This window comes from Diplotaxodon limnothrissa, linkage group LG11, assembly GCF_057381915.1.
Source record: "Diplotaxodon limnothrissa isolate DT_005_m linkage group LG11, D_limnothrissa_male_GT1.1, whole genome shotgun sequence".
NCBI classification, from domain to species: domain Eukaryota; kingdom Metazoa; phylum Chordata; class Actinopteri; order Cichliformes; family Cichlidae; genus Diplotaxodon; species Diplotaxodon limnothrissa.
In genome coordinates this window covers 846285-873517 of record NC_140606.1, presented here as the reverse complement: position 1 = coordinate 873517, position 27233 = coordinate 846285, and the positions used below count along the sequence as shown (strand labels likewise).

The 27233-nt window shown below is 45.1% G+C and overlaps 1 protein-coding gene across 1 annotated transcript in view; it reads left to right on the top strand.

The window, feature by feature from the left end:
* Window positions 1–517: 517 nt before the first annotated feature.
* The window catches only part of ascc3 (activating signal cointegrator 1 complex subunit 3), a 158477-nt gene continuing 131761 nt past the window's right edge, over window positions 518–27233 (top strand). Inside the window, exons 1-6 of the mRNA XM_085366077.1 lie at window positions 518–665; window positions 920–978; window positions 1148–1346; window positions 6387–6537; window positions 8724–9301; window positions 25577–25694. Of these exons, the coding sequence (XP_085222203.1) occupies window positions 1257–1346; window positions 6387–6537; window positions 8724–9301; window positions 25577–25694 (937 nt within the window). The 5' untranslated portion in view covers window positions 518–665; window positions 920–978; window positions 1148–1256. The remainder of the gene's footprint in view (window positions 666–919; window positions 979–1147; window positions 1347–6386; window positions 6538–8723; window positions 9302–25576; window positions 25695–27233) is intronic.

Sequence of the window (27233 nt, the reverse complement as noted above, 5' to 3'; positions counted from 1 at the left end):
TCTGCAGACTCCAAAAACATGGACACGTACCTTGAACTGGTTTGATTTGTAAAGCTGCTACGCTAGCTATTTTAAACCACTTCAAGGTCACTTTAAATCATTCAAATTTTATATGTAAATTCAGACTGTTATTGATGCTTTTACCTTAATTTTAAAGTGTATCTTTATTCCTTTTACTTTTACCTTAGTCTTAAAGTGTATATTAATTTCTTACTCTTTTTATATTTATTGCTGCCTTTGCACTGAATGAACTGGAGCCTCGTCGTCTCGTCTCCCTGTACTGTAGCAGAGAGGATACTAAAGTTTACTTTTCTTTTCAGGCGGAGACCGCATGTCCCGTTTACAAGTACTAACTCCGCCCATAAAACAGAATTCGGTGTTCGCTGGTGTTCGCTATAAGCGCACCTTCTCTGCTTACGCGGGCAATGTAGTCATTTTATCCATGCCCTCTATACAGCCGCTTGACGTCTAAACTACAATACCCATAATCCCTAGTTTACATGCACCTTGTGTTGACATCTGCCGGTAGCGTACTCACACACTGACTGTTGGACTTGTACGTGGCGCTTTAGGAAGCAGTTGAAGCGTAAGTTTCACGCTGTGAATGGTTTATAGACTCATCTGTCGCAGTTCCTGTTGCACTAATAGTGACGACAGTGTTAAAAGTGAGTTTTAAAGAGATGTAGCAGGCAGCATGACAGCCAGCTAGCAACGCGCATACTTAGCGTTAGCTTTGTGTGTAATAGTCGCGCGAGAACTTATAAAAGTCAGCTAAGGCGCGTGCATTATTCTTCTGTTGGAGATGTTTGTGTTAGCCACCTGACTTCCTGTAATCCGGGACCTTTCAAGTTCCCGGAGACAACATGCATCTGTAGATAAACCAAACCAGTCAGTTCACCAAGAAGTTTTTATTTTCCAGATCATTTCGTCCCAAGTGTCTCATTCACTCTCCCACGAACGCAGCCAGCCTGTTCACAGGTACCGTGACTACCATGACCACTGTACACGGACGGCGTGTTTGCTTCACAACATCAGTGGCTGTTGTGTCGCGACGCATAGGTCCAAAGCCCTTTGGCTGCTTTGTATGTGGAGTTGCTGTGGAGTAGAAACACTGAAGGTTCATCTTACTGTTGTGTTTGTATGTCAGCAGGTTCCAGGAGAACCATAGAGCCAGAAGAACCTAGATCCAGGAGAACCATAGATCCAGAAGAACCTAGATCCAGGACACCAGGTGTGTGGGGAGGGAAACAGACACGATGTCTCCTCCTCGACTCACAGGAGCACTTCGGTCCTTCTCCAGTGTCAGCAAGAAGGAGGACTTCAGCGAACAGCTCTATGATCTAAAGGTGAGACTAAACCGTTTATGAATGAATTGTGTTGATAATAACTTTTGTGTATAAGTGAGGTTTCCCGGACAAAGCAGCTGGTATACTAACAGACTGTCTTCATGTTGCTCTATAAAAAGAGTCAGAGCTCTGTTGAGCCCACTATTACTGTATTCTTGACGAGCAATTACTTAATGAATTTCTTCACAAATAACATTTTAATCATTAAAGATAAATTATTATATACCAGCTCACAGATGTATCGATGTGTACTACTTACTATGAGTGCTACTCTCTATTTCTGGTTGATTTTTCTGAGGTATCTTTAGTGATTACTTCATCGTATCTGTTAGACCAGCGGTCCCCAACCCCTGGGCCTCGGACCGGTACCGGTCCGTGAGTTGCTTGGTACCGGGCCGCGAGAGTTGAGGCTCAGGTGTGAAATGTCTGGTTTTCAGGGTTTTTATCGGTTTTCAGCGTTATTTTGTTATCGTTTTATCGTTTACTCGGTTTTTCTGGGTCTTTTCACGTCTGTTATGAATAAACCTTTTTTTCGGTACCGGTACTAGTTTTATTTTGTTGTATTTATCCGCGACACCTTAAAGGCCGGTCCGCGAAAATATTGTCGGGCATAAACCGGTCGAAAAAGGTTGGAGACCGCTGTGTTAGAGTATTATTAGAAGGGGTAGGATACATTTTCATCTTAAAGCCTTCGAGTCAGAAAGTCTGAAAACTTTTTGATAAATCTTATCGTGATGGCTGGATCAGATGTCCCTGAACCCTCCCTTGGTTATGTTGCAATAGGCCTAGGCTGTGGGGGGCTTCCCATGATGCACTGGGTGTTTCTTCTTCAATCACTGGGTTTATACACCATTAGTTAAATCATTAGTTATGCATTTAATCATTAGTTATTATTAATCTCTGGCTCTCTTCCACAGTTTGTGTTTTGCTCTGTCTTCCTCCCCACACCCCTAACCAGTCGTGGCAGATGGCCCCGCCCCTCCCTGCTTCTGGTTCTGCTGGAGGGTTCTTCCTGTTAAAAGGAGTTTTTCCTTCCCACTTTCGCCAAATGCTTGCTAATAGAGGTTGTCTGATTGCTGGGACTTCCTGTGTATTATTGTTGGGTCTTAGCTCACAGTATAAAGCAGCGTGAGGTGGTGGTTGTTGTGATTTGGCCCTACATAAATACAGTTGTGTTAAAATAAGTATTCTGTGTTAGGTCTTCACCAGACATCTCCACGTTGGCCTTGTCTGAGCACGGTGGAGCTCATTCATTAATATTTGCACAGTAACATTAATGCGCTGCTAAGTAAAAAACAAGTACTTCATTAAATATGCGCACCAGTGTTCTTATTTCCATCCAGATCACTTTATAGAAATTCACACACATTCATACAAGCACTTCTTTTGTGCTCCTGTGTGTTAGTGTGCAGCGGACGCATCAGAAGCAACTTAGGCTTCAGTATTTGGCCCAAGGATACTCTGGAAGCCAGGTATCGACCCACAAACCCTCTGGTTAGCAGATGGCTCGAGCCACCTGTCCAAATTGTTTCCATCAAAGATGCTCTCACACACACACACACACACACACACACACACACACACACACACACACACACACACACACACACACTCTGCTGATGTAGAGAGAGGAGGCTTTTCCCGGCACTCCCTCCAAAGCAGCCATGCTTGTTCAGCCTGTGTGTGCACATGCTGCGCTCTGTCCCACAGTTTCTCTGAGCTTCTCTCAGCCCTGCAGCGTCTGACTTTGGGTTGAGTTTGCTGGGGAAAGATTGACAGCTGTTTTGAGCATTCACATAATTTCTTCAGGGATTATTAAATTAATCTGATTCTGATTTCCACTCATGAATAATTTCTCCCACTGATGGACTTCAGATTGTTTGGGAATGCCTTCACAGATCAGTGGGCAGTAACAGTTAAGATCAGTGTTTCTTCTTGGTTTTGTGCGAGCACACCTGAATGATTCAGACCAGTGAACTGCCACACCTGTGCTTTTATTCAGGCACCGTTGATGTTATTCAGGTGCATTTGATTAACATCACCTAGCTGCTGCTAACCCTCTGATTATCTATGCAAGCAGTTCTTAATACTTAGATTTTCACATAAAAAAAATCTTACTGTTCTTTTGTTGTGCTCGAAGAAGTTGTTTCCTCGGCTGAAACTGTAGAGTTTGAATTCTCAGAAGAAGTAAATGAATCCATTAAAAGAGCTTGTGGGGCTCTAGAGCACGACTTCCATGTGATGGTTCAAACACAGAGCAGCCTTCCACTACAGTATAACATGTATGAGCTCAAACCAAACACCATGTTTGACAGCATGGTGTATTCCAGTGTTAGTTAAAGTCTGTCCATCAGCTCTGAGGAAATCCTGCGAGGATCTGATTGGCTGCTCACCGTTCACCAGTCAGACTAACAGTGTGTGTGCTCGTTTGTGTGTTGGAGCTGCCCTCAAACTGTGTGACTAGATCCAAATGAAAAGTTGTTCTTAGGATGCTCTCGAGGATGAAAACAGCCATTGTGTTTGTAACGTGCAACCACGAGCTGCTGCTTTTTTTAGCCCTGTTGGAGAAAAACTATGTAAAACTACACGGGCGTGGAAGTTTGACACGGCACCTACTGTGTATCTTGTAGTCCAGGCTGAAACTATCGCCCAGGACAAGCTGACATGTTGTTGTGGTCTCAGACTGGACAAAAGTCTGGGACAAACAAGAGGCTGAATATATCTGTAGTAAAATGAAACGAAAGCTCAGCATCTGTAATGAAAATTGAATGTTTCATATTTGATATCAAGCAGCTGATGTGATTTCAACATGTTTGTCATATGACAGAAATGTTGTAGCTGTGCTGTGACAGGCTGTTTGTGACCCAAACGTTTCTGTGGCTTCTGTTTGTTGGCTCTGCTGCAGACGAGGTGGCCCGTGGCCTTTGAGCGGCTGCTGATGGCTCAGAGTAGCAACCCTAATTTTTATTGAATGGATACAAAGTTTCCTGCTGCTGGTGGCGAGCAGTCATGTATCCCAGACTTGACAGAAGAGGTTAAGAATACAAAGTTACTGACACAGCAGGGAAATGTTTGTCATTTCTGCTGTTGGAAATAAAACATAAACCAGTTTTTGCAGATTCTTTTTCTAACAACTAAACCTACAAACAAAAGTCGTCTTTTCTGCAGTGAAGATGCTATTTTCATACTTCCCATCTGCATTTAGGATACGGGATCTTTTCTTACTGAAACAAATAAGGATCAAGTACTTTGCTAGAGGAACGAGGTCAGCTGAGGTGCTGTACGCTCACCTTTACCTGCCAGCTTCCTGTCCTCTGCTCACTGATGACTTCCATATATTTGTGTCCATGTTTCCTTTTCCCTGCCAGTCAGCATTACTGTTTGTAACTGAGAGGTGTCCCTGCTTTTCTTTAGTTTCTCAGATCAGCTCCTTGTGTTTAAAATGAAACTGAGCATGCTATTCAACCACTGATCTTCAGCTAGCTAAGCTCTCGTTAAATCCTCTAAGCAGAAAGTGTTTCTCCGTGGAAAAGCAAGCTGAAGGCAGCCCAACATTATCTCTCAGCTTTGGAAGACGTGCAGATGCTGATTGTAACGGAGTCGTTATGTTAATGCTTGTTCTGACCTCCTGAGCGCTGAGCGTGCATGAAGAGTCCACGACACGTGTGAACTGCACTGTTCTGGTGTCAGTGAAAAAGCAGAAACAACGAGCATTATATTAGCAGTAAATGAGATCAGCACTGACCAGTAGGGCCGCCACAATCGATTATTCTGATAGTCGATTAGTCACCGATTATTTTTGCGATTAGTCGACTAATCAGATCATCATCCATTGGAGTAAAACTACAGCTTATTGCACCAGCAGCATCTGCTCTTATATAACTATCATTAGCTTACAGCTTTAAGTGTTTCAGGTGCTAACTAAAAATAAAGACAAGATGATAGTTTATTACATTTTAATGAAATCTGCAGATTGTTTGAAGTTTAATAAACTCCTTGCTATCTAAACTATAACAGGACACCGGAGTATATTCTCCAGCATCTCACACTTCTGATAATCAGCTGTCTGCTTGATGTTTATTCAGCTGTGTAAAAACTATAACTATAACTGATTTACTCAGGAACAAATAAAATACTAAAAAAAAGCCAAACAATAACATTGTTAAGTTATCTAAGTGACTCATATATCATGTTTAACCTGAGTAGCGAAAGACGGCGGTGGGTTTGAAAACGATTTGCCGGGAGTCCGGTGTTCTCACGGCTCTAGTTAGCCTTGCCCCCGGCTAGCTATCGAGCTAGTGGGTAACAGACGTCTCCGAAAACGTCGGAGCGCTTTTGAAAATATGTTAAACGTTTATTTTGTGACCCAGAAAGAATAATAAGAGTAACATTAAAACTAACTAGCTGCCGCCATTGTTGGAAACTGAGCTGGGCCGCGCTATGAATTCTGGGACACAGCTTCTTCTTCTTCTGGGTTTAACGGCAGCTGGCATCCTTGTACATGCAGTGCTGCCATCTTCTGTTTCAGTGCGTTATTACACTCTTAAATCCTGCTACTTATTCCTGCGTCTTTTGGGATCTTACAAAGCTTCAAACGAGGCGCCGACTATTAAATCAGCCGTCAACGATTTTTATAGTCGACGTAATCGTGACTAGTCGACTAATCGTGGCAGCTCTACTGATCAGTAAGCATGAAAACAAACAGAGCTGTTCCATATCACTCACAGTGTCATCGGCTTTTAGGTGAGTCGACCTCGTACTGACAAAGGTTCAAACAGTGAACCGTGGGAGTGGACCCATGATTCAGTCTCTGTTGATGAACCCTGCCCTCAGTCAGTAAACTGGGCCTGTGTAATTAATAGTATAGGTTCTCATATGCTCAGTGAAATATAATAGAAATACTTTAGAAATACAGTGTTGTTAGTAATGCACAGGCTAAGTGCTGTTAACTAAAGGTGGTCATTTCCAGATACTTGTGATCAGAGCAGTGAGTGCTGCTCTTCTTGAAGTGTAATTGCATCTCTCTCTGTGACTCATTAGGCCAAGCGTCTGAAGAGACAGGAGCTGTTTGCCAGAGAGGGCCTGACGTGGCAGAAGATTGTCCATTTCTGCACCGAGCATCAGGACAAAAGTCAGCAGCAAGCTGCCAGTCAGGAGCTGAAGAGCCTGCTCCTGGCAGCCAAACAGATGGGTAAGGAGGCACACCTCAGCTGTAACTCGTGTTTGTGTGAAGCTGGAGAAGCGTTCATGAAAACCTCAGAATGCCTGTTTCTGTTTATACTCATTAAAACCCTGAATAAAGAAGGGCGGGGCCAAAATGACATCATGCAGTGTTGGTAGGTTATATTTGGGGGAATTCTCTGCAAAAGCAACATGGAAGATTTTGCAGGTAGTTTTAATGGCTGTACTCTATCAGCTGTTAATGTGATCATGTGGTTATTGTACTGTTCACACGTCTTCCATGTGATGGTTCAAACACAGAGCAGCTCAAACCAAACAGCATGTTTGATGGCAGAGTTAAAGTCTGTCCATGTGTTACTGAGCTCTGAGGAAACCCTGCGAGGATCTGATTGGCTGCTCACCGTTCACCAGTCAGACTAACAGTGTGTGTGCTCGTTTGTGTGTTGGAGCTGCCCTCAAACTGTGTGACTAGATCCAAATGAAAAGTTGTTCTTAGGATGCTCTCGAGGATGAAAACAGCCATTGTGTTTGTAACGTGCAACCACGAGCTGCTGCTTTTTTTAGGCCGTTTTAATTGGTTTAAATCCTTTTCATCTGTTTTCACTTTGCCTCTCCAGCCTTCTTTGCTCTAGTCTGCCTCTGTCCTTTTGACATTTTTTCCTCTAATTGGACAATTATGCTGCATTTCTTTTTTTTTTTAAGTGCAGTTCTGCTAAAGTATGAATTGTTTGGAATAATATTTAAATGAGGTGCAGGAACAGTTAGCTCGTGTTTGGCCTTTCCTGCTTAGAGCTGCCGACTCTTTCTAGCACTATTAATAGTGCTGTGCACAGATTTAATGGCCATATAAAGCAGTGCTGCTGTCTAGGCACAGCTAATGGTAATAGAAAGGGTAAAGGTGATTGTTGCAGCAATCCTAATAATCGTCATCATTAAAATGATAATCATTACATCCATTTTCCCTTAAGATGGAAATTCTCCTTTCTGCCAGTGTTTGGGCCACACTGGGTTTCAAGGAAGAAAAGGAAACCAGGTCCGTTCCTCACAGGGCAGCTAGTGTTTAATGAATCCTGTGGGTTATAAACCTCACGTGGACGTTACTGACAGAAGCTCCGGTCATGCTAACAGCTGAAGCCAGTCGACTGATACTGCTGGCAGTATGTGACTGCTGAACAACATCATGCATTTAAATGAGTCGATTGATTAGTGACTGCGTCCTTCTTTCCTGGCATTATTGGCTTTTTATGACTTGACATTATAACAGAGTTCATGTAGAAGGTAGAGTTTGGTGTTTCTCTGGGGCGGGTACAGGAACATCCGTGGGTTTCTGGACAGTGACACACTTTTAGAGTTTTACTTCTGTATACTCGAACAGTTGATTTGATTGCAGTGCAGCGTGGACACCCAAGTCTGTGAATGCAATGACTCGAGAACGGGGCAGCTTTGATGAGTTCGAATCTCAGTGACTTCAACCCTCGGGTCGGGGTTTTTGAAAATGTAGTTGTGCCACAATCTTGGGCGATCGTGGCTCAAGAGTTGGGAGTTCGTCTTGTAATCGGAAGGTTGCCGGTTCGAGCCCCGGCTTGGACAGTCTCGGTCGTTGTGTCCTTGGGCGAGACACTTCACCCGTTGCCTACTGGTGGTGGTCAGAGGGCCCGGTGGCACCAGTGTCCGGCAGCCTCACCTCTGTCAGTGCGCCCCAGGGTGGCTGTGGCTACAATGTAGCTTCCACTGTAGTCACCAGTGTGTGACTGGGTGGATGACTGGACGTGTAAAGGACTAGTAAAAGCGCTACAGAAATACAGGATATTTACCATTTGTCAGTGTCATAACTCAGGCAGGAGGCTGAGGGTAGAACTGGCAGCTGTGCTTCGAATAGTTGGATGTGCAGGTTTGTTGCAGTTGGGAGCGTCTACAGCCAGGTGCAGTGTTTGCTTCCACGAGAAGCTCAGCCACGCCTTTGCTGCAGTTGCCTTCAGTTGTTGCATGTTTACAGGTGTCTCTACCTTCAGTTCGTCTCGAGTCTGGAAACCTATTTTGGGTTGCAGTCAGAGTTCGATGCCTTTACAAACTCTTGGTTCTTGCAAATATAAAATGACCAAAGTGTGTTTTTGTTCAAACATGTGTGGACCTAACTGTAAATTCTGTGCATAACGCTGCAGTGCTAACTGTGGTGTGCATGTGCTTGTTCCACAGTGGCTTCTGAACTCGGTCAGGCGGTGGGTGAAAGCGCAGCCGTGTTCCTGTTTGAAACCTTCCACAACAAAGACCACGTTGGTACAGAGGAGACTCGGGCCATCAAACACATGTTCGGTCCCTTTCCATCATCGGCAGCTGAAGCGTCCTGCGCCTCTGTGGGTCGACTGGTGGCTTTGCTCGGTGACTCCCGAGTCGAAGACTTTATCCAGAGCCAACGCTCCTGCCGCAACCTGGACCGAAGCGCCGCTTTTGGGCGCAACATTGCTTTCTCACATGACGGTTACACACTCGACCCACTGGAGGGGCTGCCCTTCTCCGGTATCCAGGAAGAGAGTGCCAGCTTGGATTTCATCAACTTTTTCAACAACCAAAAGAGCGGCAAGAAGGGCATCAGTGAAGAGGCTCCGTCCAGTACAGGAAGCCCCCTGACCCCGGGGGATGGCTCCATCCTTAGAACAGAAGTAGATAAATATCTGTGTGGAGGCAACATGATGTCATCCAACCCAGAGGAGCTGTGCACGTCTCTGTTTGAAATGCTGGCCTCACACAGGAGCAACGATGAGCTGCAGAACGAGGTCTGTACCACTGGTCTGTTCGTATTAACCCTGAAGGTTAGGTCAATATATAACATGCGCATTAATAGAAGTCACTGGAAAGTAAGGAACTCATTTTATGCAGAAGTGTTGACTGAAGTTGGTGTTTCAGGGTTGTTTTTATCCTCACACATCATCTTCCCATCATCAGAAATCAGTGCCTCTGTCATATTTAATATCTGTCTGCACTGTTTCTTCATGTGGACCAATCAGATTGTTTGTACAGATTCACCAGTGCTACAGCGTCTACACTGGTTGTTATGGTAACTTGGCTTTGCAAACACTCAGGAATAGGACATGCATCATCCTGCCCTAGACCATCTAGTACGAACCCCACCTCTAAAGCACCATCTGCTGTCATGTCGTCCTGCACGGTGCTCAGCTCGTAGCAGGCTTGGAGGTCATCCATACGCTTGATTATAAACCTGACAGACTGTTGTGATGCTTTCATCACTACATTTCTGTGAAGTTTGACCTCTCCCACTGTTATGTTTATTGTTGTGCAACATCTATTGATTCTATCACGCTGACCTTCAGCAGCACTGGAGTTATCATGTCCTGGCTGTTAAACCATACTTGGCCTTTACCTCTGCACATTTCAGACTTGTACATTTTGACCTTCAGTGGCAATAAAGACCTGGAAATATTAGGAGCCTAATGTGCACACAGTTAAGACCATAAGGAGAGATGTACCAGTGCTGCCAGTGCCTGACTAGGGTTTGTTTTTCCCACCGTGTGACCTGGGACACTGATTAGAACTATTAGAAAATGATAGCAACAGTGTTACAGTAAATTCACCAGGTAACAGGATGTGGACCCTTTTGTCTTTCACTTGTATCCATAATTTTCCTGATAACTGCTTTGATCCTTTGCCCATATCAAGGCTCTTACTGGGGCTGCTGGTGTGTGCTTGGATATGAGCTGTGAACACACGGAGCTTTAGCTGTAGGTGTCAAAGGGATTTCAAGGTTTGATTGTGTTTGTTGTTGTAAGGTTTTCGTTGTGTTGCTGTTCTCTTTGGTCACAGGTCGAGGACATTTCAGTCCCTCTCTGTCCACAGGTATTTGAACACATCTTTGACTGTGGTGCCAAAGAAACGATGCATTCAGTGCACGTTTGGTGGTGTTTGTTTTTTAGTAGATTCTGCAGTGAAATCATCTAAATGATTAGTATAATGAATACGCGTGTTCACACCAGGGCTGTGTGGTCTGTTCTTCCTCTTCGTTGAGTGCAGACACAAACACCCTTTGGAGACGTAGTGTCGGCTCCAGTTTAACTCCAGTGCTGTTCCTTCATATCGTGAACATGACCACAGTAAACACACTGTAGGTGTGAAAATGGCTGTAAATATTCACTTTGTCAAATCAAACGTATATTTTTGGAATTCTGTGATTTAACGATGATGAAAACAAAGAGTGGAAATGAAACCTGAGCTCAGCGGTGATGCAGATGATGTGCTGGTGTGTTCAGTGTGGCAGGGGTGCACTTGTTGCCGTGCTGTTAGCCATCAGCTGTCTATTCTGAAGCCAAGAGAAGGAAAAGTGTTGCATCAATACAAAGGTATTTAGAGATAGTGATGAACTTATATTCACAGTTTAAGGAACAAAAGCAAAGTGTTCCTCGGGAAAAGCAGGATGAGTGTAAAAGCAGTGACTGCCATCAGCTGTGTTTCTTCTGTCAGCAGCTGAATGATCACTGCGTGCTGCTGCGCCTCTTCATATTTGCCTCAGGGTCGTCACCACAGTAGAATTTCAAACTCGGCTGCATCACAGGGAAGATGTTTACCTCTGCAGCTACACCAGTGTTGGTGAAGAAGTCCTTTCTTAGTCAACTTGTTCATTTTCACCATCGATCGTGGTGATACATTTTACAACCTACTAATAAATGAATGGGTGCGCAAACAGCACAATACCTAACATGCACATATTTTCATTATTGTAGAACAAGAGTTAAGAAAGTTAAAATATAGAAACGTCACTGTCAGCCGTGCAGCTGGCTACAACCAGACGACACATCAGCCTGCAGCTCTGCATCCTCAGCTGTGCTGTGCAGGCCTGAAGCCCGTCCTGTTGGTCTGCTGTTCACTTTATCTCATGCTCTGGACTCAGCTGTGGTGCACCCACTGCTCTGCACATCTGGTTCTGCTCTGCACATCTGGTTCTCTGTGTGTCTGTAATCCACTTTGCCTTGGTTCAGTATTTTACAGCCACTGTGTTAATGATAAACGATGGAGGCTCTCAGGTCATTGCTTATCTTGGACAAAACTGTTTAATACTTCAGTGTTGATGAAACTGAAGCTCTACGGACACGTTTAAATTCCTCCTAACATGAACATGAAGGAGCTGTTAGTGAGGGGCGGAGCTGTGTGTCCGCCTCAGTCATGTGCTTCTTTCTTTTCTGAGTCTCATTGTCAGACCAGTAACATCTGGATGTGACTAAATTTGTACTGCAAAGACTTTGTGTGCTATTGTGTAGAGTTTAGACTTTGACCGAGCAGCTTGTTGTGCTGAACGTCTGCTCCATGGAAACATTATCCACATCCTGGAAAGCATACAGTCACAAAATAATCAGCATAGCTGATGTTCTTTAAGCATAAAGTGCAGCACAGCATAAAGCATAGAGTGGACACGAGGTTTGTGAGTGCAGTAACTTGAGCTCGACACCACAGCTGTGTCTGCTAAACTGTTTTAACCTTCATTTACCCACAAAGTTGATTCTGTTCATCTGGAGTAACGTTCGTCACTCATCAGCTGACTTCTTCAGTCCCAGCTGACTGCAGGTTTCCAGCCTTATAAGCAGGACATTTAAACAATGACTGAAACCAGCAGCAGTGGCTGTGAGGTTCAGGATCATAATATGCAATAATTGTATGACTGTCATGACCAGTGATCACAGAGAGCTGGGGAATGTTTCCTCAGCTCTCTGCAGTCTGAAAGCTCCACGTCCAGATGAACAGAATCAACCTTTGTGGGCTTTCTTGCCTGGATGATTGAGCATCAAGACTGCCCTCAGTTAGTTTTTAGCTCTGCCGCTGACAGACAGCTCCACCTCAGTCTAAGTGGGAACTGTTGTCTCTCAGTGAACTTCAGTGAACCAGGATCAGAATACTTTATTAATCTCTAAGCACATTATGTGGGTTACAGTTGCTCCAGGACAGTAACAGACGAACTATTTAAACAATGCAATATGTTACAGAATTTTCAAATGTAAGAAATCGCACCAGTATTTACAGATCACTCAATAATAAATATCAAGGACTAACAGAGGTGATTATAAATAAATATCAAGAATACTGAGATGATTTGCTGTGTCATTCTGTGGTGCATTATGGGTAATCTCAGTCTCTCACTGAGCGTGCTCCTGTGACTAGCCAGCACGTGTTTTTATATTTGTATTTTATATTTTTGACGTAAGCGTTGTATGACGTGGTGAAACAGCAGCCCTGAAGAGTGACAGCTGTTTAAATGTCCAAACACTGGAGTGTAAGTTTTTGTGTGAGGGATTTGCTGTGCAGCTTTGGGGTTTGTTTGGATCTACATCTTCCTGTGTAAAGCAGATTAGGCTGCTCGTTGCACGGGTCTGTTTCTCACCCTATTTGAACCTCTAATTTGCTATTCTTCACATTCTTATATGAAGCAGGAAACCATTTTGTGCCTGTGGATTTTCAACACTTCACTTATATGTCCAGGCTTTCATCTGCCCCTACCCCACTGCCCTTCTATCAATTTAGCACAGAGTCAGAATTGTACAACTTCAGCTGGTTCCAGTTGCTTCCAATGTTTCTCATGTAGTTGACATTTGGAAGCCAACTTTCCCACAGACATCCTCAGGTGTAGACTGCTGTGTGTGTGTGTGTGAGCAGAGACACACACGGAAACACACTGTGAGAGTGCACCTGCAGGCTCTCTATGCATCTACCTCTGTGTGACTCCAAAGTCAACACTAAAGTTTAAAGGCTTTGCACTCTGTGGCATTAAAGCCAACAATGGAGAAACTCGCTTCTTATTATTTCTCATTGGTGACCTTGGATTGCTGACATTTTGTGGTGGGTGCTGAGTGCAGGCGGGAACCGCGGACTGCAAAGCCATTTAGTTACATACAGATTTGGTCATGTCATTTCATAGTGAGGGGAGTTCAGTACAGTAGCAGGGAGATATCTCAGAAACTTTACATCTTTATAATTTTAAGCCTATGTTGACTTCTTCCATTATCAACTGGTTTTCCATTACAGCTGATTACCACCTAATATGCGTGGTCATCGTCATAGCAACGCGGCCGAGTGTCCTGTGACGTAATTGGTATACGACACAAACCATAGAACAAAGATGGAGGTGGAGGCGATGATACACCTGCTGCTCGCTCTGTGGCTTTTCGTCACACTCGGGGACCACGCCGTTGGTTTTGTAGCCATCTCCCTCATCGCCGGGTTTCAAAAATGGTGGTTTTGATTTTTGTGCATGAGACTCTCTCATGTCTCATCGAGTGACGCCACTGACGAGCCAGTTGCTAGCATGCGGTCTGACAACATCACATTTTAGTACCTGCTCGGATCGCTTGGAATCCTGGCTGTGCAGGAACTATTTTAGTACCCGGTACCAAGTACTATGACCTAATGAAAACCCCGAAAACTGTGAACAGTCGATCCGAGTAGGTACTAATGGAAAACAAGTAGGCCTGCAGAGCGAGAGCGAAGAGCTCTAATAGGGTGATATGGTACTACAAGGTCATTAAGATAAGATGGGGCCTGATTATTTAAGACCTTGTATGTGAGGAGCAGGATTTGAATTCTGGATTTAACAGGAAGCCAAAACAGGAGAAATCTGCTCTCTCTTTCTAGTCCCTGTCAGGACTCTTGCTGCAGCATTTTGGATTAGCTGAAGGCTTTTCAGGGAGTTTTTAGGACTTCCTGATAATAATGAATTACAGTCGTCCAGCCTGGAAGTAATAAATGCATGAACTAGTTTTTCAGCGTCACTCTGAGACAGGATATTTCTAACTTTAGAGATGTTGCACAAATGGAAGAAAGCAGTCTTACATATTTGTTTAATATGTGCGTTGAAGGACATATCCTGGTCAAAAATGACTCCAAGGTTCCTCACAGCGTTACTGGAGGCCAAGGTAATGCCATCCAGAGTAAGAATCTCGACCCTGGAAAGACGGTTGATGTTTGTGGAAAAAGTGTTGGGCTGTCGCACAGCATGACCCTCTCCTTTCCAAGTCTGGAGCCCTGGCTTCGTCCGAGTCTGAAGACGAGGATTATCTGGTTGATGTCCCCGCAATTAGCTGGGCTGACCACATGGAATATGTTGATGGGTTAGCCGATGACGAGCCGGAACCATGCAGGAGCGCTGACGGGCTTCAGCCTGGGTTGAACTCTGCAGCGCTCCCCAGTAAGACGATGATGTGCTGGACATCGGCCTGGACATCCATGGTTTGTCAGAGGATGAGCAGGAGAGCTCATTGTCGGCCCAATGTGCCGCTGCTGCTGCGCCGGTCGGCCACGATGATGCCACTCTTTTCTCCCTGTTTCGCCGTGCTGCTGAGAAGCTGCATGTGACTGGCCCTCTCCTCCGCCAGCTCATGTTCCCAGACTTTGTGTGCGAGCTAACAGCATCATGGGACAAACCTCTGTCTACCTGCGTCACTATGCCCGGCTATGGACAGTCCATGGAATTGGACGGCGCCGAGGGGGCTGGCTTAGCTAACCCACTCCTTATGGAGCCGTCTCTGGCTGCTTATCTGACCCCGTCCCATAACCATGGTGTCGGCGGCCCCGCAACTCTGCTGTCCAAGTACGGCAGATTCTCTGCTTTGCAGCTGGAGAAGATTTATCGGGCTCATGCCGGCACTACTCGCGCCATGAGCTCCGTCACCATGCTCCAGATGTACCAGGCGATGTGCCTGACGGAGCTCAGATCGCTGATTCCTGATGACAGCCCGCTGGCACCTCTTCTTAACGAGGTCAGAGTTGCCACAGATCACATCCTCCGTGCGTCTCGCTGTGCAGCACTCTCCCTTGGCAGAGGGATGGCTTCGACAGTAGTGGCGCAGAGGCACCTGTGGCTGACCCTCTCTGACGTCCCAGATAGGGACAGGGCTGTATATCTGGACGCACCAGTGTCTGCAGCTGGGATATTCAGACATTCACTTGAAGCCATTCAGGCTAGATTCGATCTGAAGGAAGAAGCAGACGGAAGCTCTGCGCGACATCATCCCCAGACGTCAGCCCAAGCCCGCAGCCAGCTCTCACAGGCCCGCCGCTCCTCTGCCGACTGGCAAGAGACTGGTGTCCACTGCTGAAGTGGGTGTGCCGCCAGCGAGAGCACATCCTCCGGCCCGAGCTCCACGCCAGTCAGCCTGGAGCAAAGGTCCACCCTCGGGCCCCCGGCGGGAACCGACGCCCAGGAGGAAGAAGCCTCAGCCCTCCTAGCTGTGGTTTCGAGTGGAGAAGGGGTCCAGCAGCAGGGAGATGCTGCTTTTACCCCTCTGTTGCCACCCAAGAGGTGCCGCTTAAGTTTTGTTCAGGTTGTCAGCCCCAGAAGGCGCTGCACTTTCCTAACACTGTCTCCCAAGCACAAAACCCCTGCACACAAAATGCCTCAGGTAACTCCCTGTTCAGGTGTGTTAAATGTTCAGGTGACCACATCGAGTGTTCCCGCTGTTTTTCATTGTTGTGCCCCAGAAAAGGTGCCTCCAACAAAATGTATGAATGTACATGTTCCCATGTTACAATCAATAAAGAGTGTCGTTTATTCTCAAACAATCACAAATGCTCAGCCTGCAGGCAGAATGAGCCAGGTCGGGCAGGTGATGCAGTCCCCTGCAGACACACTGGGGGGCGACAACGCCCTGCCGACGGTGCTGCAGGTCAGCCGGCTGGCTGCTCACTTCCCTCAGTTGCGTGCTTGCGCCCCCTCTCCGTGGGTGCTGCGAACTGTTGCCATGGGTTACCGGTTCCAGTTCCGGGTCAAGCCGCCTCGTTTCCAGAGAGTCGTAAACACGACTGTCAACACCGAGGCGGTGATGATACTCAGAGAGGAAATAAAGGCACTATTGCAGAAAAGAGCAATACGAGTGGTCCCCACTTCGGAAGCAGACAAAGGTTGGTACAGCCGTTATTTTGTTGTTCCGAAAAAAGGGGGAGGGCTTCGTTCCATCCTCGACCTGTGAGTCTTGAACACGTATCTACAAACGTACAGGTTCAAGATGCTAACAGCTCTTGAATGCGGTCGGCCCGGGAGATTGGTTTGCAACAATCGATCTAACAGATGCTTTTTTTTCATGTGGCTATACACCCGAAATACAGGCAGTTTCTGAGGTTTGCATTCAAGGGCGTAGCCTACGGATACCTAGTGCTGCCGTTCGGGCTGTCGCTCGCTCCTTGCACCTTTGCGAAATGTGCCAAAGCAGCGCTAGCGCCCCTCAGAGAGAGAGGCATCCGCATCTTAGTCTACCTAGACGACTGGGCTCTCGTAGCTTGCTCCAGAGAGCAGGCGGAGACACAGCTGTCGCTGGTTCTGTCACACATTCAGACACTGGGGTTCTCTGTGAACGTTCAAAAGAGCTCGCTAATCCCGAGTCAGCAGATTTCTTTTCTCAGTTTGGAAATATGCTCGCTTTCCAGTCGCGCACGTTTGTCGGAGCACAGAGTGGCCGCGTTTCATCGCTGCCTCGCTCAATTTCAGTTGGGACGCAGACTGCGTTTCCAGACGCTATTACGTTTGTTGGGCATGATGGCATCTATGATCGCCGTAGTGCCACTTGGACTGTTAAAAATGAGAGCGTTTCAACACTGGACTCTCTCTCACCGCCTGTGTGCATCGCGTCACCTCCGGAGGAGGCTGCAGGTAACCGCGTCTTGCATGCTAGCTCTCCGTCCTTGGAGGGAGCCCAGGCTGCTGCATCAGGGCTCTCGGATCGGGAGGGTGTTGTTTCGCAAGGTGGTGTCCACAGATGCTTCCCTAAGAGGGTGGGGAGCGCTGTGCAAGGGTGCGAGGGATCTGGTCCGCACTTAGAGCTGTTAGCAGTGTTCTTAGCTCTAAAGCATTTCTGTCCAGTCCTGAAGGGCCAGCATGTCTTAGTCAGGACGGACAATTTAACAGTGGTGTCTTACATAAACAGGCAGGGAGAAACACACTCTCCTCCCCTGTTGAAGCTGTCTCACTCTCTGCTGTTATGGTGTTCATTTTCTGTCTCTAAGAGCCACCCATGTCCCGGGCCACCTGAACCTGGGGCCGGACCTTCTCTCCAGGGGGTCCTCTGGTGAGAGAATGGAGGTTACACCCTTTAATAGTGGCTCAGATTTGGGACCTATTTGGCAAGGGGCAAATAGATCTTTTTGCTTCACTGCCCCCTGTTCTTCTCCATAGTCGACCACGATGCACCCTTGGGCTTGGACGCGCTAGCGCACCAATGGCCAGACGTGCTCCTGTATGCATTTCCCCCAGCGGAAATGATATCTCCACTTCTAGAGAGAGTGCGTCGGCATTCCCTCTCTCTGATTCTAGTGGCCCCTTGGTGGCCCACACGGTCGTGGTATGCAGAGATAATCAGCCTGGTAGCAGCAAGTCCTTGGCAGCTTCCTCTCCGTAGGGACCTCCTCTCTCAGGCGGGCGGAGAAGTGGTTCATTTGCGCCCGGATCTGTGGCGCCTTCATGCTTACCTGCTGAGAGGTTAAACTTGATTGCTAAGGGTTTGCCACCTAGTGTGAAAGCGACAATTCAGAGCGCTAGGGCCTCATCTACTAGAGGCTTGTATGCTTACAAATGGTGAGCCTTCGAGCAATGGCAGGGATAGCTCAGTAGGTAGAGTGGTGGCCCCATGATCGGAAGGTCGGGGGTTCGACTCCACTGAACGGCTACCCTGAGGTACCCCTGAGCAAGGTACCGTCCCTACACACTGCTCCCCGGGCGCTGCACTGGCGGCTGCCCACTGCTTCACTGGGTGAATGGGTTAAATGCAGAGGAACTATTTCCCTATGGGGACTAACACGCACACTTTACACTTTACATGGTGCCAGGACTGCCACACTCTCCCATTTCAGTGCTCTATTGTGGATGTTTTGACATTCCTGCAGGAGCTGCTGGATAAGGGCCTTTCATTTTCGACAGTTAAGGTTTATTTAGCAGCTATATCTGCTTGTCATATTGGCTTTGATGAGGTGACACCAGGTGCACATCCCCTTGCCATACATTTTCTGAAAGGGGTTCACCGGCTGAGACCTGTGCTTAAGTCCAGTGTCCCTGCTTGGGACTTGTCTTTGGTGCTGGGGGCCCTTTATAGCCCCCGTTTGAACCCACTGAGTCTGTGGCTATGAAATTTCATATAAGACTGCATTACTTCTCGCTTTGGCTTCAGCAAAGCGAGTGGGTGACCTTCATGCGCTCTCTGTGCATCCCTCCTGCACACAGTTCTCTCCTGATGGTCTCAAGGTTGTATTGCGTCCAAATGCTGCCTATTTTCCCAAGATCATGCCTGCGTCTTATAGCTCAGTGGAGTTTGAGTTGCTGAGCTTTTGCTCCCCTCCTTTTGCATCTGAGGAGCAGAGGAGGATGCATTCTCTTTGTCCAGTGCGTGTGCTACGCACCTACATTGAGCGCACTCAGAGTGTGCGTTTATGTGACCAGCTGTTTGTCTGCTTCGCTAATCCAAATAGAGGTAGAGCTCTGTCTCACTGGCATATGGCACCAGAGGTCTTGCTTTGCCCCACGGGGTGAAAGCTCATTCCACCAGGGGGGTGGCAACCTCATGGGCTCTTTTTAAAGGGGTGCCTGTAGCTGATATTTGTGCGGCATCACTGGACACTTTTGTGCGGTTTTATCGGTTGGACGTTACAGCCCCTTTGGTGGCTCATGCTGTCCTTTCTGCTGGGTCTACCGCTCACTAAGGATGTGGTGATGTGTTGTACTGAGTGAATCGACTGAAAGGGAACATGTATGTCTACTTCTGTTCCCTGAAGGAGAGGAACGAGGTACAACACAAGGTGGCCCCACTGAGCAGTTTGGCTCGGTGAAGAGCGGCTATCGAACTGAGGGATGACTGTGATGACAGCGGCTATATGTGCAGGCGGGGCCGTGCGCGTGTCATCACACGTCATCTGCCTTAAAGGCATGAATAAAGTTTCTTCAGCCAGGACACGCGAGGGCGTGATATCCCGTACTTATGTGTTGTACCTCGTTCATCTCCTTCAGGGAACAGAAGTTATAGGCATAACTATTCGATTTTCATTGTATCCAGCAGGAGTGAAAGGTCATGTATGGTCATTGGGTTAAACACTGACAGTAAATGAGGGGGAGGTGGACCAGAGACACAAACAGACAGTATTGAAGAACTAATGCTCTTACGGACATTATTAACTTTATCCACGAAGAAATTTAGAAAGTCATCACTCTCAGATTTAGAGGTCACGGGTACTGGGTGGACCACGGGGAAAACAATAGAGTTTATGGTTTCAAATTGCACCTCCAAATTTCTCTTATTTGATGAGATTAGCTGAGCTGAAATATCCTGATCTGGCTGTTTTTATGTTTTCGTGAAGGGAAACCCAAAGTTTCCTAAGGTGGAGCCTGTGAACTTCAGGTTTAGTTGATTTTCCAAAGGCGTTCTACTTTCCTACAGATTCTTCTGACTTTCCTTATGTCATCATTTATCCACGGATGAGCTCTTTCCGGGCAGCAATGACAGACTTCATAGGTGCCACCGAATTTAATATCTCCAGACAATGATTGTTAAAACCCTGAGTAGCAACATCAGCATCAGTGATCGCATGAGGGTCCAACAAATAAGAACATTTCAGAGCAAGCATCATCCGTATCCTGATCGTCCGCATCCTGATCGTCCACGTGCAGGCTGAAATCCCTGATCATTAAGACTTTCTCCAGTTGAATAGTGGAAGATAAAAAGTCTGTAAAATCCTGAATAAAAACACCAGCAGGGTTGAGAGGATGGTAAAATAAAACACAGTAAAGTATATTTGATGAACCAACCGTATGAAGTTGTGACTCAAAGGAGGGGAAAGTCTCAGAGTCCATAACTCTGCAGGACAAACTGTCCCAGTAAACGGTGCCACGTCCACCACCACGATGGTCCAAACGCGGAGTCCCGATGAAGTGACAGCCGACCAGGCAGAGCTCATTAAGGGGGACAAATTCATTCTCTGCTGCCAGGATTCAATGAGAAACATAAATCCAAACTGTTACTGATAAAAAAGTTGTTGTGTTTTTTTGTTTTTTTGGCCGCCTGTCCCGTCTGGTTCTTTTGCCATCAGAATTATTGTCTGAAGGCAAAGAGAGAAGCCCAACGGATTTACTTTACCATCCCTGCCTTGCTGTGTTGGTCCATTTGATTGACCTTTGTTGTTATTATTATTATTTTTTTAACACTTTTTATTTGTTTAGGAACATTTTTATGCAGCAAGATAAAAGAAAAAAAGAAAAAACAGAAACAGTATGAGGTCATGGGAAGATAACATACACCTGTACATACATCTGCACATCCACACATACATACGTCAACAAGTCTGCATTACTAATTCTATGCATCAAAGGGTGCTGCCACAAGCTGTAAAGTCCAGCCATTTTCTCCACCGTCTCCTTCCCAAATCTCCCTGCAGTCGCAGAGTGAAAGTCATACATTCCATCAATTTGACGTCTTCCACTATAGAGGTAAAAAGTGTTACAGTGGGAGGATCTCTACAGAGCCAGCGTTTTGTTATGGCCTTCTTCGCAGAAGCCAAGAGAACTTTCAGAAGGTAAACATCATCTGTAACTAAATCGTCTGTAAAATATCCCAGATACAATGAGGTAAATGTACAAGACACGTGGAATCCCAACACCTCTGTAATTATCTTTATAACTTCCATCCAGAAGGGTCGTATGAGTGGGCAGGACCAGAATATATGACCGTAATCAGCCATGTCTTCCCCACAATTCCTCCAGCAAAACGCAGGTGTAGCACTGAATTTAGACTTCTGTTTAGGCGTTATGAAATAGCGTATAATGTTCTTCCAGCAGAAGTCCCGCCACATGTTGGATGTTGTTATTATTTATGTTATTTTATTTTCAGTTGTTACAGATGGGACAGACATGACAGGGGGGAGGGAGGGAAACAAAGACAGCAGGGAAGAGGAATAGTGATGAAGGACAAAGAAAAGGGAAAAGAAAAGACGGGGGGCAAAAAAACCACATTTTTATATATATCACCTGGATCACCTGTTGAGAGAAAAAAAGAGAAAATAAGCAAACAAAACCAGCAATATAATAAACACAACACCATCGTGATTGTGTATATAACACTAAATATTATTATTATGCAGCACGTAAGATTTACAGCGCACAGTGTGCTTTGAGGTAGGAGCCAAAAAGGGTGTAGTTATTAAATATTATGTTGTTATGTTATGCCTACTATGTGTTTATGTATGACTTTATTTATTTATTTACATCTGGAAATTTGGAAATCATGACCAACCCTTCTGTGTTTACCACAAGCAGTTGGACTATACTCGTTAAATGTTGCTTTTCTGGTACTGATACTGATACTATCACTGGCACTGGTACTGATACTGGCACGGGTACTGGTACCGATACTGGTGCTAATCCATAACCTAATGATCTCACTTCCTATTATTTCTGGTTGGATGCAGTCAGATCTGTTTTGAGAAGTGTATCTGGCAGTGATCAGGTCCAAAACAAGAGTCAGAGGACTGTTCAGTTGACCTGTGTTCAGACCTGATCGTTCATCCTATCATCCTATCGTTCATAGCATATCTGAGAGTTTCAAAAAGATTTCAATCATATTAGGATGTTTGCCTTTCTCAGTAAATGTGCAGTGGAGGAACCATTGTACTGAAGGCAAGTCAGAGCTTGTGGTCTTAAGTAGCTGTTCAAAGCTTGGAGATGCCTGGGCTCATTATTCTGTCTCCGTCTGAGTCCTTCCCCACAAAGATCAAACCCGAGGGTGGAGTACTGCTTCTCATTTATCAGGGTGGAGATGATTCACTGCTGGTGAATGCTCCCATTTCTCTGTGTATAATTCATTGTCTGCCAGTGTTTTTCACCTTCATATTGATTTACCCACCTTTAGTGTGATTCATTGGGATACACCACGCCTAATGCTGCCATGTGTTAGCCTTCCTCCCTGTTTCTCCTTCTCTCCATGACCTGATTGGAGTGTTTTCATTTACTAAATTCTGAGTGTGAGAATTGTTCATACGGTTGCTCTTCAGTGTCTCAGTGAACAAAGCCTGATGTATCGATCCTCTGATAGTTTGATCTGCTGTTCGTGCTTTAGATACAAGTGATCCAGTTAGCACAGTACACTCTCCCCTCTTACAAACCTTTAGTCCAGCCATGATTTGATGCTCTGTGCTCAGAATATCACTGTTCTCATATTTCTCCTCTGTGGTGATGCTACCTGCTCAGCAACTTTGTGTTGGGAGCTTTGAGTCAATCAGCTGGGTGTCATTTAAACATTGTTTTGGTAGAAGAACCCAGCTCTGTGAAAGTGGATCCTCTGTACACACGACTCTGCATTGTTGCTTCATCTGACTGCTGAATTATTCATGTTACACAACTTTTAAAAATGTGTGTAGACGGTCAAACTTGCCAGCTTTTCCAGGATTTAAATACACTGTAAACCTTTTTAACAACACTGTAGGAGAACGTCCGCCTATAAACACGTTAATAGATCGATGTGTTTGGTTAGAGCAGGGCGATATGTCCAAAAATATTTATCACCATACACATTTGAGAATTTGTGATAACGATATAACTGACGATATAATTGACACGAGACAAAATACAAAATAAAACTCCACAACTTTATTAGTGCAAAAAAACCCATCAATGTATTTTCACTTAAACAAGCAGCTGTTTTTTATCTGCATTAAAGTTATATAAACATTTAACAGTGCAAATGCAAATTCCTCGCTGACAGTTTAACCAAAAGGCATTTCCAGTGGAGCCGACACATCCTCAGCATAACCATGTATAATATCCACAAAACTTAAAAAGAGGTTAAACACACACAATACGGTAACATTATGTTGAAGCACAGCACGTATCACTCCGCGAGGCTCCGCCTACGATAGCCGTAATGCTCCGACAATCCATCAAGCGGTGCGGCTTCGTAGCTTAGCAAAGTCGTACTAGGCAAGGCAAGGCAAATTTATTTGTATAGCACAATTCAACAACAAGGTGATTCAAAGTGCTTTACAGAGACATTAGAAACAAAAACAAATAAAAAGCATGATTTAAAATTGATTAAAACAAGCAAACAAACAAACTAACTAAACACACACATTTCACACCTGTTCGCGCGATCTGAACCCTTATCGTAAGGGGAGCTACCAGTCCTTCTGTGGACGAGCTACTTTCTATTTTAAATTCCCTGAATTTAAAATACTCTCTAGACCCAGTTGGGGAGCTACCCAGAGCTCTAAACCCACTTAGCAAACAAACAAACAAACAAACAAAACAGTATGTAAAATCAAAACAGATAAAATCAGAACAGTAGATAAAATCAGTAGTTAATGTAAGTTTTGAAATTTAAGCTTAAAAGTGTGGATTTGGTGCTTTATTCAAATGCAGCTGAGAAAAGGTGAGTCTTCAACCTGGATTTAAATAAACTGAGTGTTTCAGCTGATCTGAGGCTTTCTGGGAGTTTGTTCCAGATATAAGGAGCATAAAAGTCGTACTGAAACATTTGACAGATTTCTGAGCGCCGTGCACATAAAATGGTTTCGAGGTCAGTAAACACAACCAGAGTTCATACATAAGGCACACGGGATTATAAGGGGCTCTGTCGACTTTCAGAAAAATCAAAGGATTGATTTAAAGTGCGCCGTATTTTCCAAACAACGCGGTAATAACGACGGCCCGCTAGCATGCGCTACCAAAAATAGTGCTTTGTTGTGTATCTGACGGACGAAAGCTAAACCAGTTCCACACCACTGAAGCTGCAGCATTTTTACAAACCAGTTCTGGTTCATGGTTTCATTCAACGATCCACTTTCTCCCTTCTCATTCTCATTCGCTGCCATGCTTTTTCCGCCATGTGCGTATGTAAACAAAGGCACTGTGCATGCACGTTTTACCCATATTCTATCGCCATGTTTCATTTTCTTATCATTGCCCAACATTATACCGGTGTTACCGTGAACGGTATGATATGGCCCAGCACTATGTTTGGTCATGCATCAGTATCATGTGTGTTGTCAGTTTATATTTAGTTCTCATACAGTTCAATATAAAAATGTAATATCATGACATGTAGTGTAACCTAATGTAAAAATGCTCTTTAGTTTAGTAAGGCCGTCCTAAATGAGTTAAGCTGTGCTATAATTATCCAGTCATTGGTGCAGATGATCCAAACTGGGCACAGGATCAGTTACAGTTACAGTGGTAAGTACTGCTTCTGACTTTGTTCTTATTTCATGGCTGCTTGGATGTTAACAGCAGCTGAATCAAATAAAAAAGGCCTTTTTAATCCTGACCAGGTAAATGGACTGATGTTCCAAACCTGCATTAAAGCTACTTTATTCCATGCATAGACTTGTCCACATTCATCCTGTGTAATTCTCCTCTTCAGCACCAATCTTGGCATTAGGCTCAGAGGAGTCAAGGATCGAACCACCATCCTCCTGAAAAGGAATCTTCAGTGTATTTTTCCTGTGCACGTGGTTTCAGGATGCCCTCCTGTGACTCAGCTCCACTCTGGTTCTTTTGTTCCATTTACTCACTGGAAATGAGCAGACCACACAGACCTTGCCACTGCTGACCCGTAGCTGTGCACGTGCAGACTTATTACACAGTTAACGTTTGCCTGAAGGATGGAGACTGCACACAAGCCATTTGAAGGAGAAAGTCTGTCTCTGTCCTTGCAGAGCCCACACCTAATCAGTCAGTTCCAAGGCCAGGATTCATGAGAGTTCATTTAAAAAACATCCCTGTGAGCAGATGAAACCTCACCCCCTCCGTCCACTGAGAGGAGAGGACATCACCTCTCCTCTCACTCCCAGCGTGAATAGAACAGATATTCACAGGGACCACGAAGTTTAGAAACCACAGAGCAAAGCAAGGCCTCGACAGTTTCCTGCTGTGCTCTCTGTCACAGCCTCCATTCTGAGACCAACCCTTATAGACGAGGGATAAGGGTGCTGCATTGTTCCACTGATCCTCACAAGCCTGTCACGTCTATTCATTTCCAATGAGAAATGTTTTTTTCCAAGTACTGACTGTCTTCTCCTGTTCCTGTCTCCAGCTGTTTGAGCTGCTCGGCCCAGAGGGGCTGGACATGATCTCAACCCTTCTGCAGCGAAGGGCGGCCATTGTTGACTCCCTCCTCCGCATCCAACCTGACAGGACTGTCTATCCATCAGGTAAGGCCCATGGCAGGCATGTCACCTCAGGGGGGGAAATACTCATGGAAGAATAAGTACTGTGTTCAGTGCGCAGCGTCCTAACATGACTGCATCCTTTGGATTGGATTGCACTGTAGGGACAGTCCTGCACAGTAAAACTAGCCTAAAAGGGAGAAGCTCGTTTGATCGGTGAGGGTTAAACACAGAGTTTCAGATGTCCTTGGTCATAACCTGCAGTTTTAAACGTATCTGAAGTATAAGGTTACACAGGCACCATTGCTCTGCTTGCTGTGACTGACTGTTGGAGTGTTAGCACCACAGGCTAACAACTCTGATGCTGTTGCATGGTGGTATCAGAGGATACTGAGATATTAGCACTGGACCGTAGCACTGTGTAACAAAGTGCTGCAGTATTTCTCTGCATGTGTGGACGGGATGGTTGTTATTTATCTAACCTGCTGTGTGTGTGTGTGTCCAGCTGACTGTGCTTTCCTCGCCATCAGGGAGTGAAGCTGGGCGTGTTTAGACGCTGTTGTCAGATAATGATGATGAGTCTTAGAGACACAGATGATTGGTGCTACATTTGAATCTACAGTAGACCATCTTAGCAGTCTTTCCTAACTTCTTATCATCCAGCATTAAGTCTGCTTAATGTTCCTGTTGATAACAGTTCACACATTGTTGCATTGAACCTTCATTTCATTCAGCATGCGACTGGTCCGACATGCGACTGGTCCGACATGCAGTGGTAGTCACAGCCCTGACCTGATTCCCTAACAATGACTGAGAACTGAGAGCATTTCTCCGTTTGTCTGTCAGCTTTGTCCGTTTGTGTTTTTAACTTTTCTTAAGGACTTTTAAAAAGTGAGGGAGGTTTTGTTTGTTTTTTTACAAAAATAAATGAACTAAAAAGCTGCCTGCATGGAGACAAACTCCTGGCTTAGTCTGAGGGAGAGTTGAACATGTAGCTGATTATAGTAAAACTATCTGCAGGTTGATTTACCCTTTAAGACCTACCATAGAACCAAGTCCGCCAGAGCTTATAGTATATTCTTACATGCTGTGGAGCCATTTCTGGGAGCATTTCAAGTTGCTATACATCAATACAACCATTACAGCCAAAATTTTAATAATATGTCTGCATTAAGTGCATAGTAATTACATAAATTGCAAAAAAGTGCAATGAATTACAAAAACATTTAAAATCGTTTTTGTTTTTTTAACATATATTTGTAGTTAGAGAAATTTAAGAGGCTTATCCCTCAAAACTGTAAATACAAAAAAGTTGCACAAAATAGTTTCCCACCACAGGAAATTTATTTTAAGTGTCTTCATAGTTTTATTTTTGAAATACACCAATTTTTATATACTGCAGGAAAAACGAAAATAAATATTATAATGCAAATTTGCAAAAAAACAGCATATGCATCAAAATAAACTATTTCCAGCAGAGCAATATGAGTCCTAAGCATCCCAGAAACGACACAGAAAGTCACAAAGCCAAACATAACTTTTAAAAACACCAGTATAGGCTCATGAGGCCCTGATAGTAAAAAA